The sequence below is a fragment of the Blennius ocellaris genome (genome assembly GCF_963422515.1).
Source record: "Blennius ocellaris genome assembly, chromosome: 1".
NCBI classification, from domain to species: Eukaryota; Metazoa; Chordata; class Actinopteri; order Blenniiformes; family Blenniidae; genus Blennius; species Blennius ocellaris.
Window position 1 is genome coordinate 24264871 of NC_137650.1, and position 21699 is coordinate 24286569.

At 41.0% G+C, this 21699-nt stretch overlaps 1 protein-coding gene across 4 annotated transcripts in view; it reads left to right on the forward strand.

Moving 5' to 3' along the window:
- Window positions 1-287: 287 nt before the first annotated feature.
- The window catches only part of dennd5a (DENN/MADD domain containing 5A), a 34738-nt gene continuing 13326 nt past the window's right edge, over window positions 288-21699 (forward strand). For 2 of the 4 annotated variants that reach the window (XM_080501642.1, XM_080501644.1), the window contains exons 1-6: window positions 288-500; window positions 11665-11736; window positions 12557-12666; window positions 13251-13935; window positions 18969-19156; window positions 20051-20362. In XM_080501642.1, the coding sequence (XP_080357768.1) occupies window positions 401-500; window positions 11665-11736; window positions 12557-12666; window positions 13251-13935; window positions 18969-19156; window positions 20051-20362 (1467 nt within the window). In that variant the 5' untranslated portion in view covers window positions 288-400. The remainder of the gene's footprint in view (window positions 501-11664; window positions 11737-12556; window positions 12667-13250; window positions 13936-18968; window positions 19157-20050; window positions 20363-21699) is intronic. The other 2 variants (XM_080501643.1, XM_080501645.1) reach the window with 1 other exon arrangement.

The following is a 21699-nucleotide window of genomic DNA, read 5'->3' on the forward strand; positions in this document are numbered from 1 at the left end:
ACATAATCCTCATATATTTCAATGTAACTTTCCCTTCCGTTGCTTCTTATCTGTATCATCCTGTTTTTGTCGGGCATGTTGTTTTTACTGACCGATTTTAGACGTGAGTGTTCTTGTTAAGTCTGGTTCACAGTCACCTCGGCCTCGTTCAGATGTGTGTCGTTTTGTTTTGAAGGCCCATGTACCTTCCGGCCGGTGCCTTTATTCTGAAGGTCTGAGCCGGAAGTGCCCACGGCTGTTGTTTTTAAGCGAGCTGCCTCCCTCCGTGAGTCGACTCGGTTGTGATTTTCGAGCTTCGCAGCGACGTCTCATCCGTGATGGCTGGCTCAAATCACGTCTCCCAGGCGCTTTAATATGCTCCGTGCTGCGGGAGTGACGGTAGCACCGGACCAGTCTCAAAATGACCACCGGCTTCAGCTCCGGTTCCTGCCGGTTCGCAGATTATTTTGTGATCTGCGGACTCGACACCGAAAGCGGGCTGGAACCCGACGAACTGTCCGGTAAGCGCGTTAGCCACCGGGGAGGGTGAAATGTCGGGTGCGGGTTGTTTTTGGCGTCTCCTCTGCGTTATTAAGCCGTATTTTCTGTGTATTAACGTACATGTGGTTCAGCATCCAGTGGTACATGTGTCGTGTGTTTGTCGAGACGGGCAGGGAGCGAACATTAGGCCAGGCCTATAGCTCATCTCCTCTCAAGCCTGTTTGTTTGCGGGGCTCGGGGTAGAAAAGCCAGCGGATTACTGGCCTGTTGTGTCCCTTTAAACGTGCTGACATGCATTTTAATTCAGAGCCTGTCCACGAAGCCCCCCCCCCCCCCCCCCCCCCTCCCTGAATGTTACACTCATTTATCCACCAGTGTTATTTTGGTGTGGGTGCAGTGGTTGTGCGGACATGCAATGCGGTGGATTGGTTGGTGTGATGATGGAGGCTGTCATCCTGAGCTGTCACTGTCACTGTGGAGCAGATCAGACATCCAGGTAGCAACAAGCAGGGATGAAATCCTCCATACATTGACCTGTTCTCCGTCGTTTTGTTGAGCGTCAATCATCAGCATCTATCAGAGCCCACGTATTGAAATGCAGGTTGCATCTCAAAATGATGAGTCATTAAAAAGGGGGATTCTTTCCCCATTGATTTCTACACTCATTACTGTTCTAATAAAATATTTAAAGCAATGTCTACATGACAGTTGTGATCACTTGGACTTATGGTGATACCATTAGAATAATTATCATCTGACCTCATAAAATGATTAGATTGTTTTTTTTAACTTGTGTTTTATTGATTTTCATTATTTGAAGTTTAGCTGTCCTGAGTTGCATATTGTTTGACCAGCTTCCTTTTGTCGTTTTTTGTCATGTTGAAAGAATTAAGGTAGGTATGGTCTTATATCAACACAATCTTGGGCAGTCGGGCTCAATGTGATTAAAGGCCTTTGACATCTTTTGCAACATAATAACTGAGAATCCTGTTTTTTGTGTGTTATGAGCATACATTTACACTGAATTGTGGAACAGATTTCACTTGCATAACACATATTTCCATTGCTTCAGCAGTCCCAAAGCGGTATACTGTTAGTCACATTTAGTCATTCACTGAAAGCAACAGCTCTCACCCGAGGTGCTCCACCTCTATTGGGAGAAATTTTGGGGACTCGTGTCTCCCTCAAGGACACTTTGACATATAGTATGGACAAAGTAAGATGGGGAATCGAACCAGCGTTGCAACCAATAGAGCCACCCAATAGAGATAGTTTTGAAATATTTTACTTTGTAATTAATGTATGAGATTTAAGTTTCTCTGTTAGATGTTGATTGTGATAAACTATATTTCCCATTGTGTTGATGTTGACATTTAAATGAAGAGCACCTGTACTCTAGTAAGAGGGCACGCCACACCCTTTCCTTTCACAAACAATTACAGATCTAAGAGTATAGCAAGCTATCACACACATGGATCCTTTTTGGGCTTTGCACACTGTTAATGTTGAAGAATTGGAAGAGAGATATGCTCACCAGCACTTAATTTGGTGCACTTCTTAAATTCAACGGCTTCCAGTTTTAACAGCCCTGCCCTAAATTCTGACTTTATAATGATCTAACAATCAGTGTTGCATGAGATTACTTTTTTTTTCTTTCTTTTTTTTTAGCTTTAGATTGCAGTGCTGTTGAGCTGGACTGCATTTTTTTTTCTGTACACGTTAACAACTTTAGACATAAACAGTAGTGTGCTAAGTTTTCAGGAACGTCTGACAGAACTGTTTTTATTCCACTGCAACACTAAAAACTAAATATAGTATTGGTTGTGGATTTACTCTGCCAGTCATAAAGCCAATGTTTTTAAATGCTACCTCATTATTTAAAGATGGGTTCAGAGTCCCGGAAGTAGTAGTATGGCCCACATTCTTTGTTTCAAATGAAACTAACCACTCATTGTGGTATTGCAATTGGTATAACACCTTCAGAGCTGTGATGATGTAGATACGTAACTTAATTTCTGTAATCGTATATTGACCTCACAAGTCTTCAGATATAACTGCTGTCTTATAAAGCTGATGGTACTTCTTTCTACATCTAAAATGCTTCGCAAAGGGCAGCTGTTTATTGATTAGACCATTTCAAATAAGGCTGAAACAAAAAAAATTAAATACTAGCTAAGAGTTGTATGTCATTCTCTAGTTACATTTGAAGTGTATGTGTTATTGAGACATCGGAGCCTTTTGTTGTAGGAGTCAGTGTCCTGACTGGCCCGCCTCCTCAGTGCAGGCGGGGGTTGCTGTGTTTGCTGAAAAGTATTACTTCGACCTTTTGACAGAGATTTGTGTTGTTTGGTGTTGATATGAATCTGTGGCAACGTCAGCACCATCATCCCCCCCCCCACTCGTAATAATGTCAGGGTTTCCCACTGCGCCTCCTCTGATGATAAATATCGTGGGGAAGTCCTGAATGTTGAAGAGAACAAATGGCTTTGCTCAGCTCAAATGATGTGTATCACACATTGAGGGAGATAATAAAATACCAATGTTTTTTTTTTTTTGTCACCGAGGCTGTTCTCATTCTACACTTGGACGCCTCCCGATGACTGCTGTAGTTCACTCAGACAGCTGAGTGTAAATCTACCAATGTAAATGAGCTTTAAGCCCGTATTAAGGTGTATAAGCGCTTGTTGACCGGGTCACGACTCCCTGTCCCATCAGACAATAATCCAATTAGTTTGACTTTTACAGATTTTTATTTTCATGACAGCAAAAACAGTGATGGAAAGTGAAGACGGTTCAGGAAAAGACTATTTGCTTTTTTTTTTTCAGTGTCATTGTTGGTTATTGTGACTCAGCGGGTAGTGAAAGGTTTATGGAGTTCCTCAAAGTAGCTCACCAAACTGAAAACCCTTCATAGACCTAACCCCTGCGTTTCCTTTTTCTGCTTCCTTCAATCGTCTTCCTCTTTACTGCTTCAGCCCAAATTCACACTGAATTTGTAAAATGAGTCCAAAAACATACACCGGTTTGATTCTTATCCAAGCACTACCACCACAAAGGCACACGGACGTTCGTCTCATCTGAAATTCAAAATGAAAGTGCAGCTTTTTATTTTTAGCTTTTGTATCCACTATGAAAAAAAAAAATATATATATATAACAAAGAACTGTTGGTTGTAGTCAAATTCTTCATTTCTATGTCAGAATAGTTGATTAAGCAGCAATGTCAGATGGAAAAGATATTTTTTCTGTAATTTATATCAAACATTGGAACCTCCATATACTGTATTTCCTTTTTCCTTTCTTTGACCTATTTTATTGACATGGATTTACTACACACATATTGCAACATTGCAAGCCTTTCTTTTCTTTTCTTCCTTATGATTTTTGCTTTTAAGTCATGAAGAAAATCGTCTCTCAAGATTTCAGTTTGGGTTTTTTTTTTTTTTTTTTTTTTTTTACAGTGGCCATGATTATCACGATAAAATTTAATTTGTTAAGAAATTAGAAATAAAACCAGTCTTAGTGATATTCTAATAGTAAAAGATGGATTTGTAAGTTCAATGATTTGTATGGTGAAATCATCAGCCGTGTACAAATTAAGACATACACACGTACCTGTATAGCAGTTGCCATATTATCAAGTTGTCAAGTAAGTAAAATAACCGCCTACGACAGGTAATGCATATGGTTTTTTGTTGTTTTTTTTTTTTCTGGTTGTTTGATGAGGTTTTCTCATAAGCTTCTCAGAAGAGACAGAAAGTAACCCACTGAAACTTTGCTCACATGTGCAAACCGGTGTTCTGAGGTCAGACGCTGCTCTACTTAATGCGTGATGCTGCTGTTTACTGTCGAGCGAGGTCCGGGGCTTACCCCTATCGACTGTTTCATTCTTCGTCAAAGAGAGGAAATGATGGGGAGAAGTTTCGTGTAATGTCAAGTAAACATTTCTGTGGGTGGACTGCACCTTGGAGTTTTTGTTTTTACTCTTGTTGTAAATAGTTTAAAAAGGAAATGCAGAATTTTATCAGATTTCATTATTAGTTGGCGGGGATTTTTTTTTTTCTTTGAAACAGATGGCTTTACATTTTGAGGTCTCTGTTGACTCTTCACAGGCAGAAAGAACACGAGGTGGGATATTTTAGGGCGCTTTCCGCTAGGAATACAAATGACAAAGAATTTAATGTCAAGGTTTTTAAGAGTTCTTATCACACAAGTGTGACAAATGTAGAAAGCTTTTGATATAAACTCCAAAAAGAAATGGGTGATGTCACTTTATAAGTCGAGCAGGGTTAAACGTTCACGTTTTTTTAGCGTTGATCCTCTTGTGATGGCTAAATCAAAAACTAAAGACATCTATCACAATCATCTATTCTCCTAATTATTATCAACTCTTTATATGTTGCAAGTAGTGTTGATCAAAATGTGTTATTTTTATTATTTTATGACTTATCTAATAAAGCAATTCAGAATCACCCTCGTCAGGAAGTACACATAATATTTGACCGCTTATCTCTTGTCAACTTCTCAAACTTGAGGTTATTTTTCGTAAATATTCATGAGGAAGAATGAACTGAAAATGTGAAACCGCCACAAAATCATTGCTAATTTAATCAGTTGGAAGACAGAAATATTATCATCAACTAGTGTTTGTTTTTCCCTCATTATTTAGACAATGGAACTGGGCTCACTTATCTCAGTTGTTTGGATTTTGCAATGATTAAACATCCTCAGAGAAACTCACTTCAAGAAATCTATCTTGAGAAAGAGACGACAACATGCCATTCCGTAATGCAGACAATTTGCTGCAGTGTACTTATTGTTAAAGGGAAAATGGAACCAACAGATCATATTTATGGAAAGAAAAAATCGCCGTGAACAGCCTTATTAAAAACTAGTCTGTTTGAAATCGTATTTCTCATTCAATGTTTCATAAGTAAAAGCAACGACAAGATTGTGATGAAACTGAAGCAGCAGTAAACACTATTATTCCGTAGTGCAGAAACAACAGATGGTAAGAATGATTTCACTATTATTGTCCTCGCTGAACAGATGACGGCTCATTTCTTTGGGGACTTTCAAGGGTCTCAAATGGATTTAAAGGATCGAACTTTGCTGATTAAACTGGGATAAATGAACGGATTCACACATGAGAATGGCGAGTTTTCTTCTGGGGTTTAACAGAACTGCTGTATCATCGAGGGCTTTAATGTCATTCCACGTACAGTGAAACACAAAGGAATGACCAACACTTCCTCACAGCCCGGCCTGTGGCAGCGCAGTGAGGACCTGATTAGCATATGCATGACCCTGCAGCCTCACAAGCAACACTGGAAACACACAGCTCTGAGGGACACAAGTACACTGGCAGACAGGCTCCGCTTATTCAAATGCTAAATATCCTTTTGAATTTCCCAGGCAGCCTCTCTCCCCCCCCCAATCCTACTCGGCAAACAAATGAGGATGAATGGCTCAACATGAAAAGCTGGCTTTAAATGCATAATGAGCTCTTTCATATTTCCACCCAGAGTTGTTTATTTCTGGCCTCGTAAGAGACTTGTGCTTTAAGAATCTCTTTGAAAATGGATCAGTGAAATTTGGAATGCAGTTTGATAACTCACAGCCTTTTAAGGGTGACGTATATACTGATCTTTACATCTATTTCTTTTTTTAAACAAATTAATCCCCTAATAAGTGTATCATGATGCTGCATTATATGCTCATGGCGTAGATTGTTTTTCTTTAGAAAACCGAGTGAGACAGTTTCAAAGTCAACAATCTCACTTCTTTTTTTTTTTTTTACAAAGATGAAAGGTTATCTGCATTTTTCTTTGTAGATGATACTTCACAGAGAACATGAAGACTCGAGAAGCCCTGAAAGTTTCCCCGCTTAGTCATCGACTCAAAAGATTAAAAATCTGTCTTCATATAGTTTGTGTGACAAAGGGTTTTATCTTGCTGATTGCTGTTCAAAAATGCCAATTTTTTTGTTGTGTCATCTGGATTTTATCTGGATACCTCACACCTCTTGTCAGATTATCCTTGTGTCAAATGAGTCAAAATACTGCAAACAAGTTGTCGACTGGTGAAGGTTTACATTCCTCTGTGCGGTGGCAGACAAATTAAACCTGCACATTCTTGTCTGGGAGGTGGCGGGATCCCCTGGAAGACCAATCCAGTGGTGGCAAACGGATGTTTCAGGAACTCAAACTTCAGGCTTTCTTAATGAATGAAGTCGGTTTTAATATTCTCCGTCATCGACATTAAATCCTTATTTAAGTTAATAGACTACACTGTACCTGTGCTAATTTCCCAAGAGGCAGTACACAATAAATGCCGTCATCAGAAAATACTTTGAATGAAGTTTGACTCTTGAACTCAAACGCCCTTCTGTATAATAATGTTAGTTTCGAATTTTGCTGCAGGTGGTCTTGTGAGACAAGCGGCCGTCTTCCTGTTTGAAAGGAAGCATGTAAAATTACTTTAAAATACTTTATTTCGGCTTTCCAGATGGTGCAGAAAATCCTCAACCTCTCGACAGTTGTCTTTAGTGTTCCCCTAATCAATTTTTTTTTGCTAAAAAAGTACCCCGAAATCAGTGTGCTGGTGTTTTTTGGCAGCTCGCCTGTAAGCGGTGTTAACTACTGAAGCGTAAAAGAAAAGACAGCAGAGTGTTTGCAGAGACTGCCAGCTTAGAAGCTTCCCACGCTGTAACAAGAGGTAAAACATGGAACATGTATCCCTTTTTTTTTTTAAATTTTTTTTTTTAAACACACACAAAAACCAATAGTCTCAGTGGGGACTGTGAGCTGTGAAGGCAGTGAGTTGAAGCTGTGAGTAAAGTATCATTTAACGTCAGCACTGGATCCTCTGGTGGTTGAGTGTTGACGTTTCTGCCGCTGAGCTTATTTTTTGATTTTTTGATTTGAAGTGGCGACGGTCCGTCGGATACATTTTGCCGCAAGCGGGCGACTTGTGATCGAGTCGCCTCGTCCTGTGCGTGGCCCGGTGGGCCATGCTGCCGTAGGTGTGAGGGTGTAGCAGAGCTGTGGGTGGTCCCTGGCTCACAGCAGGAGTAGCCAGAGCTGAGTGACGCGCTCACTCCCACCACTACCGGTGCGTCCACTTCGCCCGCGTGTTGGGAGAGATGAGACAAATGACGCAAATGTTTTCCGCGGCAGAACGTTTTAGTGCTCATAGCGACAAGTGTAGGCTCCCCAGGTGAGGCTGTTAGCATGTAATTAGCACCAATTAGCAGTTGAGAAACATCAGACTGTCGCACCTGAGTCACATGTGAACAACGGGAAAAAGGTTCAGTGTCACACTTATTTATTACAGATATATAACACTTGCGGTTGTGCGGTTGTGCTGAACAATGGCATGACCTCCAGTGTGATATTGTGCCTATATAGATAGATAGATAGATAGATAGATAGATCGATAGATAATTACTTTATTCATCCCCGAAGGGAAATTGTCTTGTCGCAGTTAATCTTATGAAAATGTTTCAGTTGAAAATAACGTGTTTTTCTCGTTTTGCCCCCCCCCCCCCCCCCGTCAACACAAATGGTCATACAGTGACTTTTCTTTGCTGCTGTATTTCTGCAGTGCTGTACTTTCCACTCTAATCCAGGAAAATAGTGTTAGTTTTTTATTCCATACACCACATGCTGCATATGTTGAAATTTCGTTCTGCCATTTAGTTCTGGTCAAGACATTTCATACTCCAGGAGAAACCGAATTGAAAAATGTCCTGTGTTGTGAATATGGTCTGATTTTGTAACTTGTGGTTTTAGTGATTTCACGTCTCGAAAAAAAAATGTGATCCTCTGTGCACTATGAAGAACACATCATTATGTAACTGAGTAAAAGCTTTGCTTGGTTTTGAAAGTTGATTATAAGCCCCTAAACACACAATAGCATTAAACATATTACATACATATTATGAGACTTTTTACATTTGCCTGAACCATGCAACAAAACATCACCATCTCGATTAAATATGTATGTGGGTAAGTCTTATAATAAGATTTATTTTTTAATGTTAATGAAATTCCTGAATGGAAGAATCAATCGGTGTTTCTGTCTTTGGAAGTATAATTCGAACAATCATGTCAAATTTAATTACACAATTTATTAGATTTAGATTGGCTTTGGAAAGTAACAGCTTTATTTTTATGCCTTTGGATGGTGAATATATTGTGGCAGTGCTTCACTGCATTTTGAAGTAAAGGCCTGATTGTGATCTTTGAAAAGTACACAATGATCTCCTTTATATATACTGTATATACACATACTATGTATGTACATATATACATACATACATGGATACATGTAGGGTGAACAGGTCAAATTAGGAGGAAAATAACAAAATGACGTGACATTTTATTGTGATTACAGTAAAGAGCAGTGACATGAGTTCGTGGAGAAAATCAACATGACGTCTCTGGATTTTTTTGCACAAGCCAAATGCTGTTAGGCTTTTGATGAAGGACTTTCAAAACAAGTCACATCACATCTGTCAGTCTTCAGCCTGTGTCTACATGTTCACGGTCAACTGAGGTTCCTTATTTCAGCTTCGCAGTGTTTCAAAGTATCTAAATCTCGAGAACAAATGATGAATGGAGTCATCCGAATAACATAAAATTACATGAATTACCATTTCCTTGCTTTTTTATCATACTAATCCCCCTTTTGAATTGTCACCAGCCTTTTTTTTTCAGTCGAAGTTGTTCTTCTGGCCTACTTTCTTCCCAGTGGTCACTTTGGGTAAGAAAGTAACCATCAGATTAAACCACGTAATCCCACAGGGTTTTTTTTTTTTTTTTCCCCCTCCGCCAGAAATCATTTCACTGTTGGGAAGACTCTACTGCAAATCTAGTTGCTGCTTCTCTTGACACTTCCATCAGTGGCTTTGGAAGGAATAACATGAGAATTAGGTTAGAATTAGAAGAATGAAAACAGTTTATCTGAGTAAATGCATCCCCTTGCTTATCCACTAACGTTAATCTTGGATTCTCTCCAGACTGCGACAGAGGAAATTAATGTAATCTCCAGACTTTAGAATGTAATTATCATTTGTCTGACAGCGCTGACTCATAATATAAATGTGATAAAGATGGATTGTCCTTACCCGTACCCAAAAAAGTCCGTTGAGGAATGTACTGATTTCATGTCTGCTGGGCGACATTTTGCTGAGAGCTGTTTCAGTTTGAAGCGGCCGTGGTGTAACCAGGGAAGAATTGATGCATCATGTATCAACGCAGCTCACATTAGGCTCCGACATGCTGCATGAATTTGTTTTAGTGCCAGCAGGATTTCATTGGGGCTTGGGAAATGGATGCATGAAAAAGGGAAGTAGCACTGCAAAGGCTGCAAAGGGCCTTTTTTGTGATGTAAAACATCACAAAAGAGGGCTGTGGATGGCTTCCTCAGGGCTGTAATACAGTGAGCAGTCATCCACTGTAATCTCATGACTATCATCTGATGGGATCCACATTTTACACCAATTTCTCCAGACTTGAAGTGTTTAATCGACAGTTAGTGGTCTCATTGGCTCTCCCAAGTGTTTGCCTACTTCTTCACCTAATACCATGGAACTTGGCCTTCATTTCTACCGAAAAAGCAATTCCTTTAAAAAAAAAAAAAAAAGGGTCACAAAACACCCTTTGTTTTTTTCCTCTCATAAATGCCTCTAATGCCCTCCTAAACCAATAGGGTGCTGTAGTTCTTCTTCAATCTCTTTCCAAAAAGGAGCAGCAAGAAAGAATTTGTTGGCCTGTTTATAACGGTGGATTAATACACATACAGCATGCTTAGTGAGTAATTACAGCAGGTTGATGGCGTCCGTGGGATCGGCTCAAAATTAACTACAGTGCCCATGGGTGATGGTAAACGGGCAACATGCTGCCCAGTTAAAAGCTACTGCGTATTAGTGTCATTTATTGATTTTGAACATTAGAGCATGAGAGCATATGCTGATTTATTTATTTTTTCTTAAACACATGGCACTTTAAACATCACATCTGTAGTAGAGCATGATAATCATACACTGTTGATATAAGAATAGAAATGTAATTAAAAAAATTTTTTAGTTATCACTCATCTTCTAAACACATTTCTCAGGGTTGTGGCAGGTTGGATCAATCTTAGGTGTCTTAAGTTGAAGGCATGTTACAGTCAGAACAGGTTATGGTCGATGAAAAGACTAACACAGTGAGACTGACATGTGCTCACACTCACAGCTCCAGGCAGATGAGAGTCACCATTTAACCGGAAAGGCAAGTTTTTGGAGGAAGCTGGAGTACCTGTAGGAACACTCGCACCGGGAGAACATGCAAACTCCACACAGAAAGGCCTCCAACAATAAACATCTTCACTGTGAGGCCAGAGTCCTTACCACTACATCTACATGCTGCCAAAATGTGTTCATAGTAAATGAAATGTATTGTGTGTTCATCATTCCAAATGTTTGCATTCTATGATTCCTGCTTCTTTATTATAAATATCTTCTGGTTCCTTTGGTCCTCTCTGACATGAAACTCTATATCTTTTTGGTTGTGGACTGTTGCTGAGGACAATACAAGACATTTTAAGCTGCTTCTTGGGCTTTGGGAGAGGCTGGTTGGCATATTTCACCATTTTCTCTCATTTGAAAGACCAAAGGATAAATTGTTGTTTTAGTTGTTTAGTAATGAAAATTGAGTGCAACCCTTCACCACGATACTCGCTGTCTAAATGATGCATATTGTGTCTGTTGCATGGTGACATGCTAACTTTAGCAGATGAATGTGATGAATATGAGGGCATGGGAGCTTGCTAAGGTCTATGTGAAGGCACGGCCATGTCTCATTACATCGTAACCAAGATCTCCGCCTGGCTGGTTCTTTCCCCCTGGCTTTGTGTTGAGATCATGATCCATGTTACACTAATGTGGATTTGCATGATCTTCACAAGAGGAGGAAACCATGACAAAGAGAAAAAAAAAACTACATTCCTGTGTCATGAGATGTCATGGATTAGCACACCCACCTGACACAGACAAGATATTGGCCTGTATGTGTGTGTGTGTGCAGCTTGTTCTCTTGAGGGCAGAACCACCAGGATGTGTTTACACAAACTGAGAAGTGATGCGCTACCCATCGAGAACCAGCCTTTTAATTATATTTTTGTTTCATTTGTTGTGTAGCGTTATGCCAGTATATAGAGGCTACTAAATTCAGAGATGGGGCCAGAGGAAATTTGGCAAGTGCAAACGAAGGTAACCTTCCCACCACACACACTCCTCTCCCTTCTAACTGAAGCTCAGCTTTCACCCCCTCACCCTCAAACCTGGCACACCTTGTGTTTATTTTCTCAGCAGTCCTCCTTCGTTACTTAAAAATCTTGAGTTTTCACATTTATTTTCTGCACCGGTGTGGGTACTTGCCCCTTTCTATTTTGCGCACTCCTGATTTTCCTCCTCCTGGTTTCTCTCCTCCCCCTCCGCCGTCTCCCTCACCTCCTTCAGCAGCAGCTGAACAATGGGCTGATGTTTGACAATCACTGCTTCTGTTTCTCACACACACACACACACCCAAGTCCAGTGCTGGCTGCACTGGCATTGCTTGGTCAATGTTTACTCTCCCCCTACACTCTGAATGACTTTTCAGTGCTTCCTTGGTGCGTGCATCACTTCAGCTTTACTCTGGATTCAAATCAACTCAATTCGTGCTTCTCTGATTGATTATTTTATGTGTTCCTCTGTATTGTCACTAAAGCTGTCATAAAGCATTAAGATCTGCAAAGTTACATGTGTTTTGCCTGATGAACTATTCTGGATTACCAAATACTGCTGTCTGAATAGGTTTTTAACTTTCTCTTCTGGATCAAAATGCAGATGACAGTTTTATATGATGTAATACAGTCTTCTTCTCAAGACAAACCCGCTGATTTGCTCTCTCTGGAGTTGTGCCTGGCACTTTATGTCGCTTCTGTTCAAAAATTTATTTTTTTCTGTTCCTGTCTCTGCATCTGGAAACATGTGCTAACTGATTTTCCTGTTTTTTTGTCTTTGCACTGTATTTTTGCTTGACTTACAGGTGAGAATTTTGAGCAGAGTCCATTGCGGAGAACCTTTAAATCCAAAGTCCTTGCACATTATCCAGACAATGTCGAATGGAATCCATTTGATCAAGATGCAGTTGGCATGGTATGATCTCTACATGACTTTAACATAGCCTCTTGTTCTTTCATGATAACAGTATGACTTCCTTAAAAGGTTACAGTTGACTCTTGTTTTGAGCTCACGTTGGTCACTCTGGCATGAGCGGCAAGCTGACCCCCCAGTTGCTCGATGGGGTTGAGATCTGGACTGCTGATCGGCTGTTCCATCCTCTCCGCTTCCCAAATTGTGAAGGCAGTGCCTGAAAAACCCTGGTTGCAGAAAGTTTGTTGCCAATCTGACGCGATTGTCAGCACCAGGGGAGTACCACAAACTCAAACCAAGAGTCAATATGAACTGTGCAAAAAAAAAAAAAGCTGTTTGGCATCTGTGAAGAATATTTGACAAATTTGACATTAGTGCAACCAACATGCTGAGCTTCGCTCATCCCACAAATGAATCTTCCTTGTAAACGTGGCCGCATTTTAAGGGGCAATAATAGACTTTTCAACGGTGTGAAATTTATTGCTAAGCAGCCCTGAAAACTGAAAAGCTATTTCCATCTAATTCCAGTAAGATGTGTGTCGTCTTTCAAGACTCTTAACTCCTTGTGTTGGTATCTCCTCCCACAGCTTTGTATGCCAAAGGGTCTGTCGTTCAGGACACAGGTGGACTCTCGGGAGCCTCAGTTCCACTCCTTCATCATCACCCGTGAGGATGGCTCCCGGACCTACGGCTTTGCCCTCACCTTCTTTGAGGAGGTGACCAGTAAGCAGATCTGCAGTGCCATGCAGACTCTTTACCACATGCACAATGCAGAGCAGTACGACATCTTGCACACCCCCACTTCCCCGCCGGGGCCCGAGGACCAGCGGCACCAACACACCCAGAGCCGTCCCGTGCTGCACGCGGCGCCCGCCATCTCCCGTCTGCAGCGCTTCAACTCGTACGACATCAGCCGCGACACGCTGTACGTGTCGAAGTGCATCTGCCTGATCACGCCCATGGCCTTTGCCCAGGCCTGCAGGAAGGTGCTGCAGCAACTCCACCAGGCCGTCTCTTGCCCCCAGCCCCCTCCCCTCCCCCTGGAGAGCTACATATTCAACATCCTTTACGAGGTGCCCCTGCCACCATCCGGGCGGTCCCTTAAGTTCTCAGGCGTTTACGGGCCTGTGGTGTGCCAGAGGCCGAGCACCTCCGAGCTGCCACTCTTTGACTTTGCCATCGGTGAAATGTTTAATCTGCTCGGGGTGGAGAACGTCCTGCAGCTGTTCACCTGTGCCCTGCTCGAGATGCAAATCCTGCTCTACTCGCAGCGTAAGTGGTTTCCATTCTCATTCGAGCGCGTCGATCGCGAGTGCATATGCATCTGGCTCTTAGTGCAAATAAACAAGTGCTCATCCTGTTTTCTATGCACGCAGTTCGACCAATGTAAATGTTCTCTGAATAGCTGGCAGTGGTGAGGCAGGAACGAGTCCTATGTCATCTGTAACAGCTGTTGCTTTGAGAGTTGCGAGGTCATGGAAGCCTGTTAGTAAAGGCTGTCTCAGGAGATTTCTCTGCAGCGGTGAGACATATCCGTGTCATCACATGAGACTCAGATATTGTCTGGGGGGAAGGGTATTACATGCAGATGTAGCTCCAGGTTTTTTTTTTTTTTTACATTTTTATTTTTTTAAGTAAACTATTTTCAATGCTTTTGCAATCTCGTGCTGAAAAAGTGTTGCCGCGTAGAGTCTTTCTTTCATCATCCTTGAAAAGCTCAGAAACATAATGTCCCGAGGAAGTGCCTTGATTCAAGAGCTTTATACTTATCTTATGTTAAACTTTCGAATGCCTGGCATCAATGCAGTTTATTATTCACAAGAACTAAATGAAAAAAGGATTTGTGTTGCTTTGTGTGCATTTATCTTTTCAAGGACGTAAAGTCAGAACATTGACACTCAATCTTCTCATTTATGAAAGATTTGTATTTAAAAAATCACCCAGTGGGCTCAATCACAAAAAGAGTCCGATCTCTGTCATTAACGTTAAGCCCGGTTTTTGAAAAAGGTGTCTTTCCGAACATTCTGTGTCTTTATGCGTGTGGGAACAAGATGATCCCTTCAGGAGGTTGGCTCGACTGTCGTGATTGAATCCGATGCAACTGCTCGAGAAGGCAAATGGTTTACAAAACACCATGAGGAAGACGCTCTTAAGGGGGAAAGCTGTGGTGTTGCTAGGTAACCCAGAGACGGGGAGTATAGCAGTGATGCAGGATGATTATTATTGGCTGGAAGTGACATCATACCTCCTTTTTTTTTTCCCCCTCACCCCCACGAGGCTCATCGCTGCAGAGCATGTGAAGGGGTGTTGTGTAGATTTAAGCCTTGGCAGTCTTCCACTGAGAAGAACTGAGGGATTGTCGGGAAGAAACGCAGCACTGTTAAGCACACACTGCGAAGAGAGGGATGCTCTGCAAATAGAGAGATGACAGCGTGTGCTAAAAATAGAGCTGCAATTCATTACACTGAATGAAAGGAGAAAAAGAAAAAAAAAAGGACCCTGACCAACATCTTTTCAATAAAGCCATTAAAGATGAGACATTCAAACACTGTCAGCTGCTTCTGCTGTCGATTTTAAAGAGGAAGCCCATCATGTGTCAACTCTTGCAACGAGTCACATTTTTGGCATTATTCAAGATGTGTTTTATTTTTTGGGGCATTGTTTTATTCTATCATTGTGTGTTTTGTGCAGTTGAGTGACAGAACAGTTTAGAGAAGAGGGACATCACAGTCTCGGGGAGAGATCTAAACTGAGGATGCTGCAGTTGCACATGCTTGAGCTGCAGACAGGAAGTTGAGATTAAAACCACAAATCCGAAGCTGTTGGCACAGACGGTTTGGCTTCAGAGAGGCACTGGGGATCATTAGGGCTTTATATTAACATCTTATTCCAATGTTTAGCTCATTTGTGATGCCAAGGAATGTGATTATTAATATATGCTGCAATATAATTTAGGCTGATGTATGTTTTTTTCGGCAGCTTTTAAGACTTTGTTAAATGGCTTTAAAAAATGTATGCAGCTTCTCACATATGAGCTATCGCTCATTCTTGCCCCAATGTTAAACCTTATATCACTTTAATATTTGTATGCATGCCAGTGTATTTTTCTAGCCAAAATATTAAAATAGGGTTTCTTTTTAAACTAATCAAGTTATATGTTTGAATCCTGGCTGAAGTCTGAAATGTGATATTTTATCAACTGTACTTAGTGGAGAGATATCAAATAAAATCTGAATATTTATGGCTGTAAAAATCCACAAAATATAAAATTAATCAGCATCGCTTTTGCATTCAAAGAGTAGTCAAGTAAACTGAGCATTTTTGAAACGAGCTGATTAAGATTAGTTGTTTGTTCACGATAGTGTTGAGATGTCCGATCCCAGGCCGTTTCACTTCTGTATGGTCAGTGTATATTAAGTCTGCTCTGTAGTATTATTCACACTTAGTGGGTGAAGTGAAAAATTAAAGCATCACTTTGTGTCTGAACCACCAGCTCTCGGTGTGAGTAATTCTAAAATGTTCGTGGTATGCAGCTGTGCATACAAGCAGGCGTACTTCAGTCTTTGTTCAAGTGGTTTCTTGTTGCGATGGCCCAGTTTAAAAGGAGACGGGGTGATGTTAGTATTCTTGTCCCCATCCTGGGAAGAGGAAGCCTGCTGGGAAGAGGGGTGAGGGAGGGAGGTGAAGGGGGGGGGGGGTGGTCTGGCTGGGGTGTGAGAGAGCCTCTTCTCATGGAGCAGCACATGACCAAATGAAGGAATGGTATTTATTTTGGCACCATAACAGGAGAGGCTGCCACCGCTGCTGCTGTATGTGTAGTAGGTGTCAGTGAGAGAGGCGGTGGGGGGGCCTGGATGTATTGAATGTATTCACTGAAGTGCTGCTATGTGAAGTCACGATAAAGGAATTTAACTTCAACCAGAAGGCCAGCTGACTGCAGCTGTGTCACATTTCAAAATCTGGACTCCAAAAGGCCCTTCAGAGCACTTCCTCCTCCTGATCAAACCTCTTAGAGACCAGCTCCTTGTGCTGTGGTCAGGCAGCCAAGAATTTCAAAAATGTGAGAATGTTTCACCCAAATTTCACAAGGTGTAAACACCATTGGTAAATAATGCTTTTACCAAGAGACTACACTTAACAAAGTGAAAAGTGTAAAAGGCTTTTATAGACTGGAGGTTATTTGGTGTATTATTCCTTCAGTTGTTCTTTTTTTTCTTTTATATGAGGTAGACATTGTAATAAAAAGGAAAATAGCAAAAATTCAGTTTTAAGCAATGAGAGTGATATTGTAGGAAGTAGAACATGTGTATGCATGTTTGTGTGAGAAACACCTACATAGAAAAGAGTGGGGTAGTTTCTTTGAGGGAAAATAAATACACAAAAAATGCACAAAATAAACACAGAGACGCCCTCCAGCCCAGACTCGAACTGGGGATATTCTTGCTGGTGGAAGAAAAGAGTTGGCCACTACACCACTGTGCAATTGGCTGGTAGGTAGTTACAATAATATTTATTCTTCCTAGTTGGCGAATATAATAATTGTTTGCGACTGTTGAAAACACACAAAGAGCGATGCATATAGGTACATCAAAACAAAATTTTCAGACTACAGTGGAAAATGTATTTTCTATTCGGTGATCTTTTTCAGTGCTTTACCCAGTTCAGGGTGGTGATGCCAGCCGACTGTGGGTCACAGTCACACACACTCGCATTCTTTACCAACCGACAAGCAACCTCACACATGTTTTTGGACTGTGACACACAAAAAACAACATGCACTCGCGGGGAGAACATGAAAATTCCACACTGAAAAATGAAACCAGTCGTCTGATTTTCTTAATTTCTGTTCCGTTTCTCACTACTCGCATGAAAAAGGATTGAGGGGGAAAAAAAATGTTGAGAAGAAAATAGGTTTTTATACTTTCACACTGCATGTCAGAACGCGTGTCTCATCATAACAACAATGATGGCGTCGGTTATGGCTTCCTCAGACGAATTGCTTAATTCCAGAGAAACGTTTTAAACTACTCTTTAGACATCTTCATGAATGTCATAGGCCACTTTGATCACATGCTGTGGGGCCACTTCATGCAATCTGTCAGTCACAAGTCGCAAACCACAGCCAGTAGAACTTAAATCTTTCTTTATTTTCGAATTTATGCGAAATAAGTCATAGCCATTGAAGTGTAAACTTGAATCTATTTTAACATTCACATGGTGCTGCTGTGTTGTGTGACAATCCAAAGTGTCGTTCCTACAAGGTAAACTATCCTGGCAAAATTGTCTATTACTCGATCGCTTTAAGTGGCGCACTGAAGTGTCAAGAGTCAAGTGTTTCGACACGTCTTGGTCTTATTATCATCAATTTAAATGATCCAGACCCCATCGTCTTGGTGCATAATGTTTGCCTTCTCAGTGATCAGGATCACTGTGTGCGATCACTCCTTATTCCTCTAAGGTTGGTCATCAGCCGACTTCCACTCCTCCAGTTATAAAATGAAGGGTAACAAAAACAACTCAGCCAAACAATGAGCACTGCAGTCGGGTTGGGTTTCTCCTTTTGTGTTGTCAAGTTATTCCACTTTGACTCCATGAGGAAGTCACTAAATACTAAATCTTGAACCTCCCTATAGAAAAAATTGCCCTGCATTGCTTTACCTGCTGCAACCTGTCCTGTTGTGCTTTTTGGCACAGCGAATTAGAAATTCGCCGCGGGTGATTTGTGTCAGAACATTTAATTCTTTTAGTAGGTATACATAAGGCAAATCCCTCAATCATGCTTGTTTTTGCTAACACAGAATCTGCTGATAGTTTGAACAAACCGGTGTGGTTACACTCCTTTCACTACATTAGCTATCTCGTCTGTGTCATGTGGCACAATTGATTTTAGACAGCAAGCAGAACGTGATCATGGTGCAATGGAAGAGTCATGTTATGCATGTTATGCAACTCCTCATGTCATGTGCTGTTTACCAGTTGAAGGAAAGTATGACAAAATATTTATCTTCAAAAAAATGCTGATACTTATGACTTGATGGCTTTGTCATAACTATGCTGTCGACAAAAATCAGGAAAAATACTCTGACATAAGTAATCGAACCTGCGACCATTCTGCCAAACCGAGCCACAGCCGCCTCATGTAAATAAGACAAGGAATCTGAAATAAAAAGTAGAGAGGCCCATTACATGTATGAAAGTCTATAAAGTAGAGCTTTAAAGAACTGAGTCAAATGTTGATACAAATAATGTGTCAATTTTGTGACATCACCCCCCCTTTTTTTTATCTTCTTTTTTCTGCGCAACAGATTACCAGAGGCTGATGACAGTAGCGGAGAGCATCACGGCCTTAATGTTCCCCTTCCAGTGGCAGCATGTGTACGTTCCCATCCTGCCGGCCTCCCTCCTCCACTTCCTGGACGCTCCGGTGCCGTATCTCATGGGGCTCCACTCCAACGGACAGGATGACCGCACCAAACTGGAGTTGCCCCAGGAGGTATATACACACACACACACACACACACACACACACACACACACACACACACACACACACACACACACACACACACACACACACACACACACACACACACACACACACACACACACACACACACACACACACACCGTCTTGCCATGCTGGGTTTAAATGTCCATGTTCTTTTTGAGTGTGTTAGCCCTTTTAAAGGTCTCCCAGCTACATTGAGGTTTAGGTTAATTAAATTGCAGCTAAATTTATTGTGTGAACTTGACCTGTGCCGTCTTCAGTGGTGTGAAGCAGCACTACAAATCTTTTTCCTCGCTGTGGTTTTACTTGCTTTTCAGCCAAAGAAAAAGATTCATGACGACTTTAATGTTTGTCCCTGGTTTTTGTGCACACTCAAACATGACATGACATGTTGCCTGTCACTGCGGACAGGATTTGGCATGTATCCTTCTTACAACCATAACTCCCAGAAACATTAATTTTTCACTCGTTACTGGAACCAATATCACACCTATTGTCTATTTAAGCTGTCTGGTCACTGAGATGTATGGAATCTAAGCCTCACTGCTCCTCTGTCTCAGTGCCCAGGGGGTTTTACCCGTTAACTTTACTCTCAGTAAGATATTTGAATTTTAGCAGTTAGCTCATTGGATGTGTGTATTTTTGCTTCCGATGTTCACATGGACAGATCTGTTGAATGTATGACGGGATTTCAGGTCAATCACACAAATGATAAAAAGTACAGCGGTATAAACATTGTATTTGTTGGCTTTTTGATCACAATATCAGACTCATTTTATAGTATCAGAATAGTTATTACATTGCAGCAATCTTTTGTGCATAGCGTCCAATATTTTCTGTGTAATTTATTCGTGTATCCTTTGCTTTGTCATCTTTCAGGCCAACCTGTGTTTTGTGGACATTGATAATCACTTCATCGAACTGCCGGAGGAGTTGCCCCAGTTTCCCAACAAATTGGAGTTCATTCAGGAGATCTCAGAGGTGCTCATGTCCTTTGGCATCTCTCCAGAGGGAAATATTCAGTCCACCGACAGACAGGCCAAGTACCGCGGCTTCAGATCTGTCGATATGGTCTCTGACAAGCGTAACGGCAACCTGTCATCACCCCTCAACTCCTACCTGCTGAGGGAGAATGAAACCATCGCCAGGCTGCAGGCTCTGGTCAAGAGGACCGGTGTCAGCCTGGAGAAGGTATGAACGTTCTCGTTCTCATTATAAATGAGATGCAGAATAAGTGTTTTTGTGTTCCTTTTGTTGGTGTTCTAATACCTACACTGAAATGACAGGGAATTTAGTCATAATGGCAATTATGTAAGTTATTAAATTTTAAAAAAAAGGCTACATTATTTTACAGATTACATTTTTTTGCCCATCTGGAGTCTGACTGGCTGACTTAAGGTGTGAGGCAAAGTGAACTCTGGACAGGCCACTTTTAATATATGAGTCTACACCTTCTACACACCTTCAGCAGACTTAAAATCACTAATTTTACATTTCTGCAATAGAATATGTGGCAAATCCAGAGTCGCCTCATAAAACTGATGCAAGCACATCAAGTCATCATGAGTCCCAGTAACATTCAAAGCCATTCAAATACAGATGTAAGATCTTTTCACTTGTAATGACTGTAATTAAATAGGAGCTGTTTGATTTGTGAAAGGTGATGTATCATAGAGATAATGTATTGCCATGATAATATAATCATCTCATTCTATGTATTAACAGAACTTAGTTTTCACATTGTTGAAATGGATGTTTAGAAAACATGGATATAGATTTGTCAGTGATTTATCAAATGCAGTGACCAAAACATGTTTAAAACCAGAAAGTTAAGGATAGAAACATTTAGGTTGAGATATTCTTCAACTGAAAAGGTACAAAGGCTTGTTGTTTTGTCAGTCTTTATTGTTGTAGTAAGAGACAATAGACAGCAGGGGGAGCTGCTCCTTTTTTTAAATATTGTGCTTGTGGTTCTTTTTAATATTTAAGTCTTTATGAGCAAATGATACACGTCTTTATCCACCACTCATTCATTAATGCAGTTGTGAAGCGTTTGGGTTTTGACTGTCCTCTTTTTGCGTTGTCACAATTAAAGTGATGGAGAGGATGCTGTTATTTGATCCAGAATAGTGTGTAGTCCTTGAGATGTTCTCTTTCACCAGTTCAATGCATCGAAGATGAAAGAAACCCTTAATGAGCCTTAATAAGCACTGACACCCACATGTCTGTTAAGTGTTTTTTTTACAAATATCATGAAGCACTTTGAAAACACAGAGATTGACCTTTTAAAAAAAAAAAAAAAGCTTTGATACTTACAGTCTAATCAGCTTATGCACATGTGGCCAGCATTAGGTTTCCATGAAAGGGCCAGCTGGTCATCTGTCCAAGCGTTCAGCTCCAAGGTCAGATGTTACAACGACTAATGTCTGAATCTATGGTGGACTTTCAATTAAAGCATGAAGGCAGTGATTAAACAGATTCCTGGGCCATCGAATGGTTGCCATCCGCTCATCTCAAAAAAGAACTTG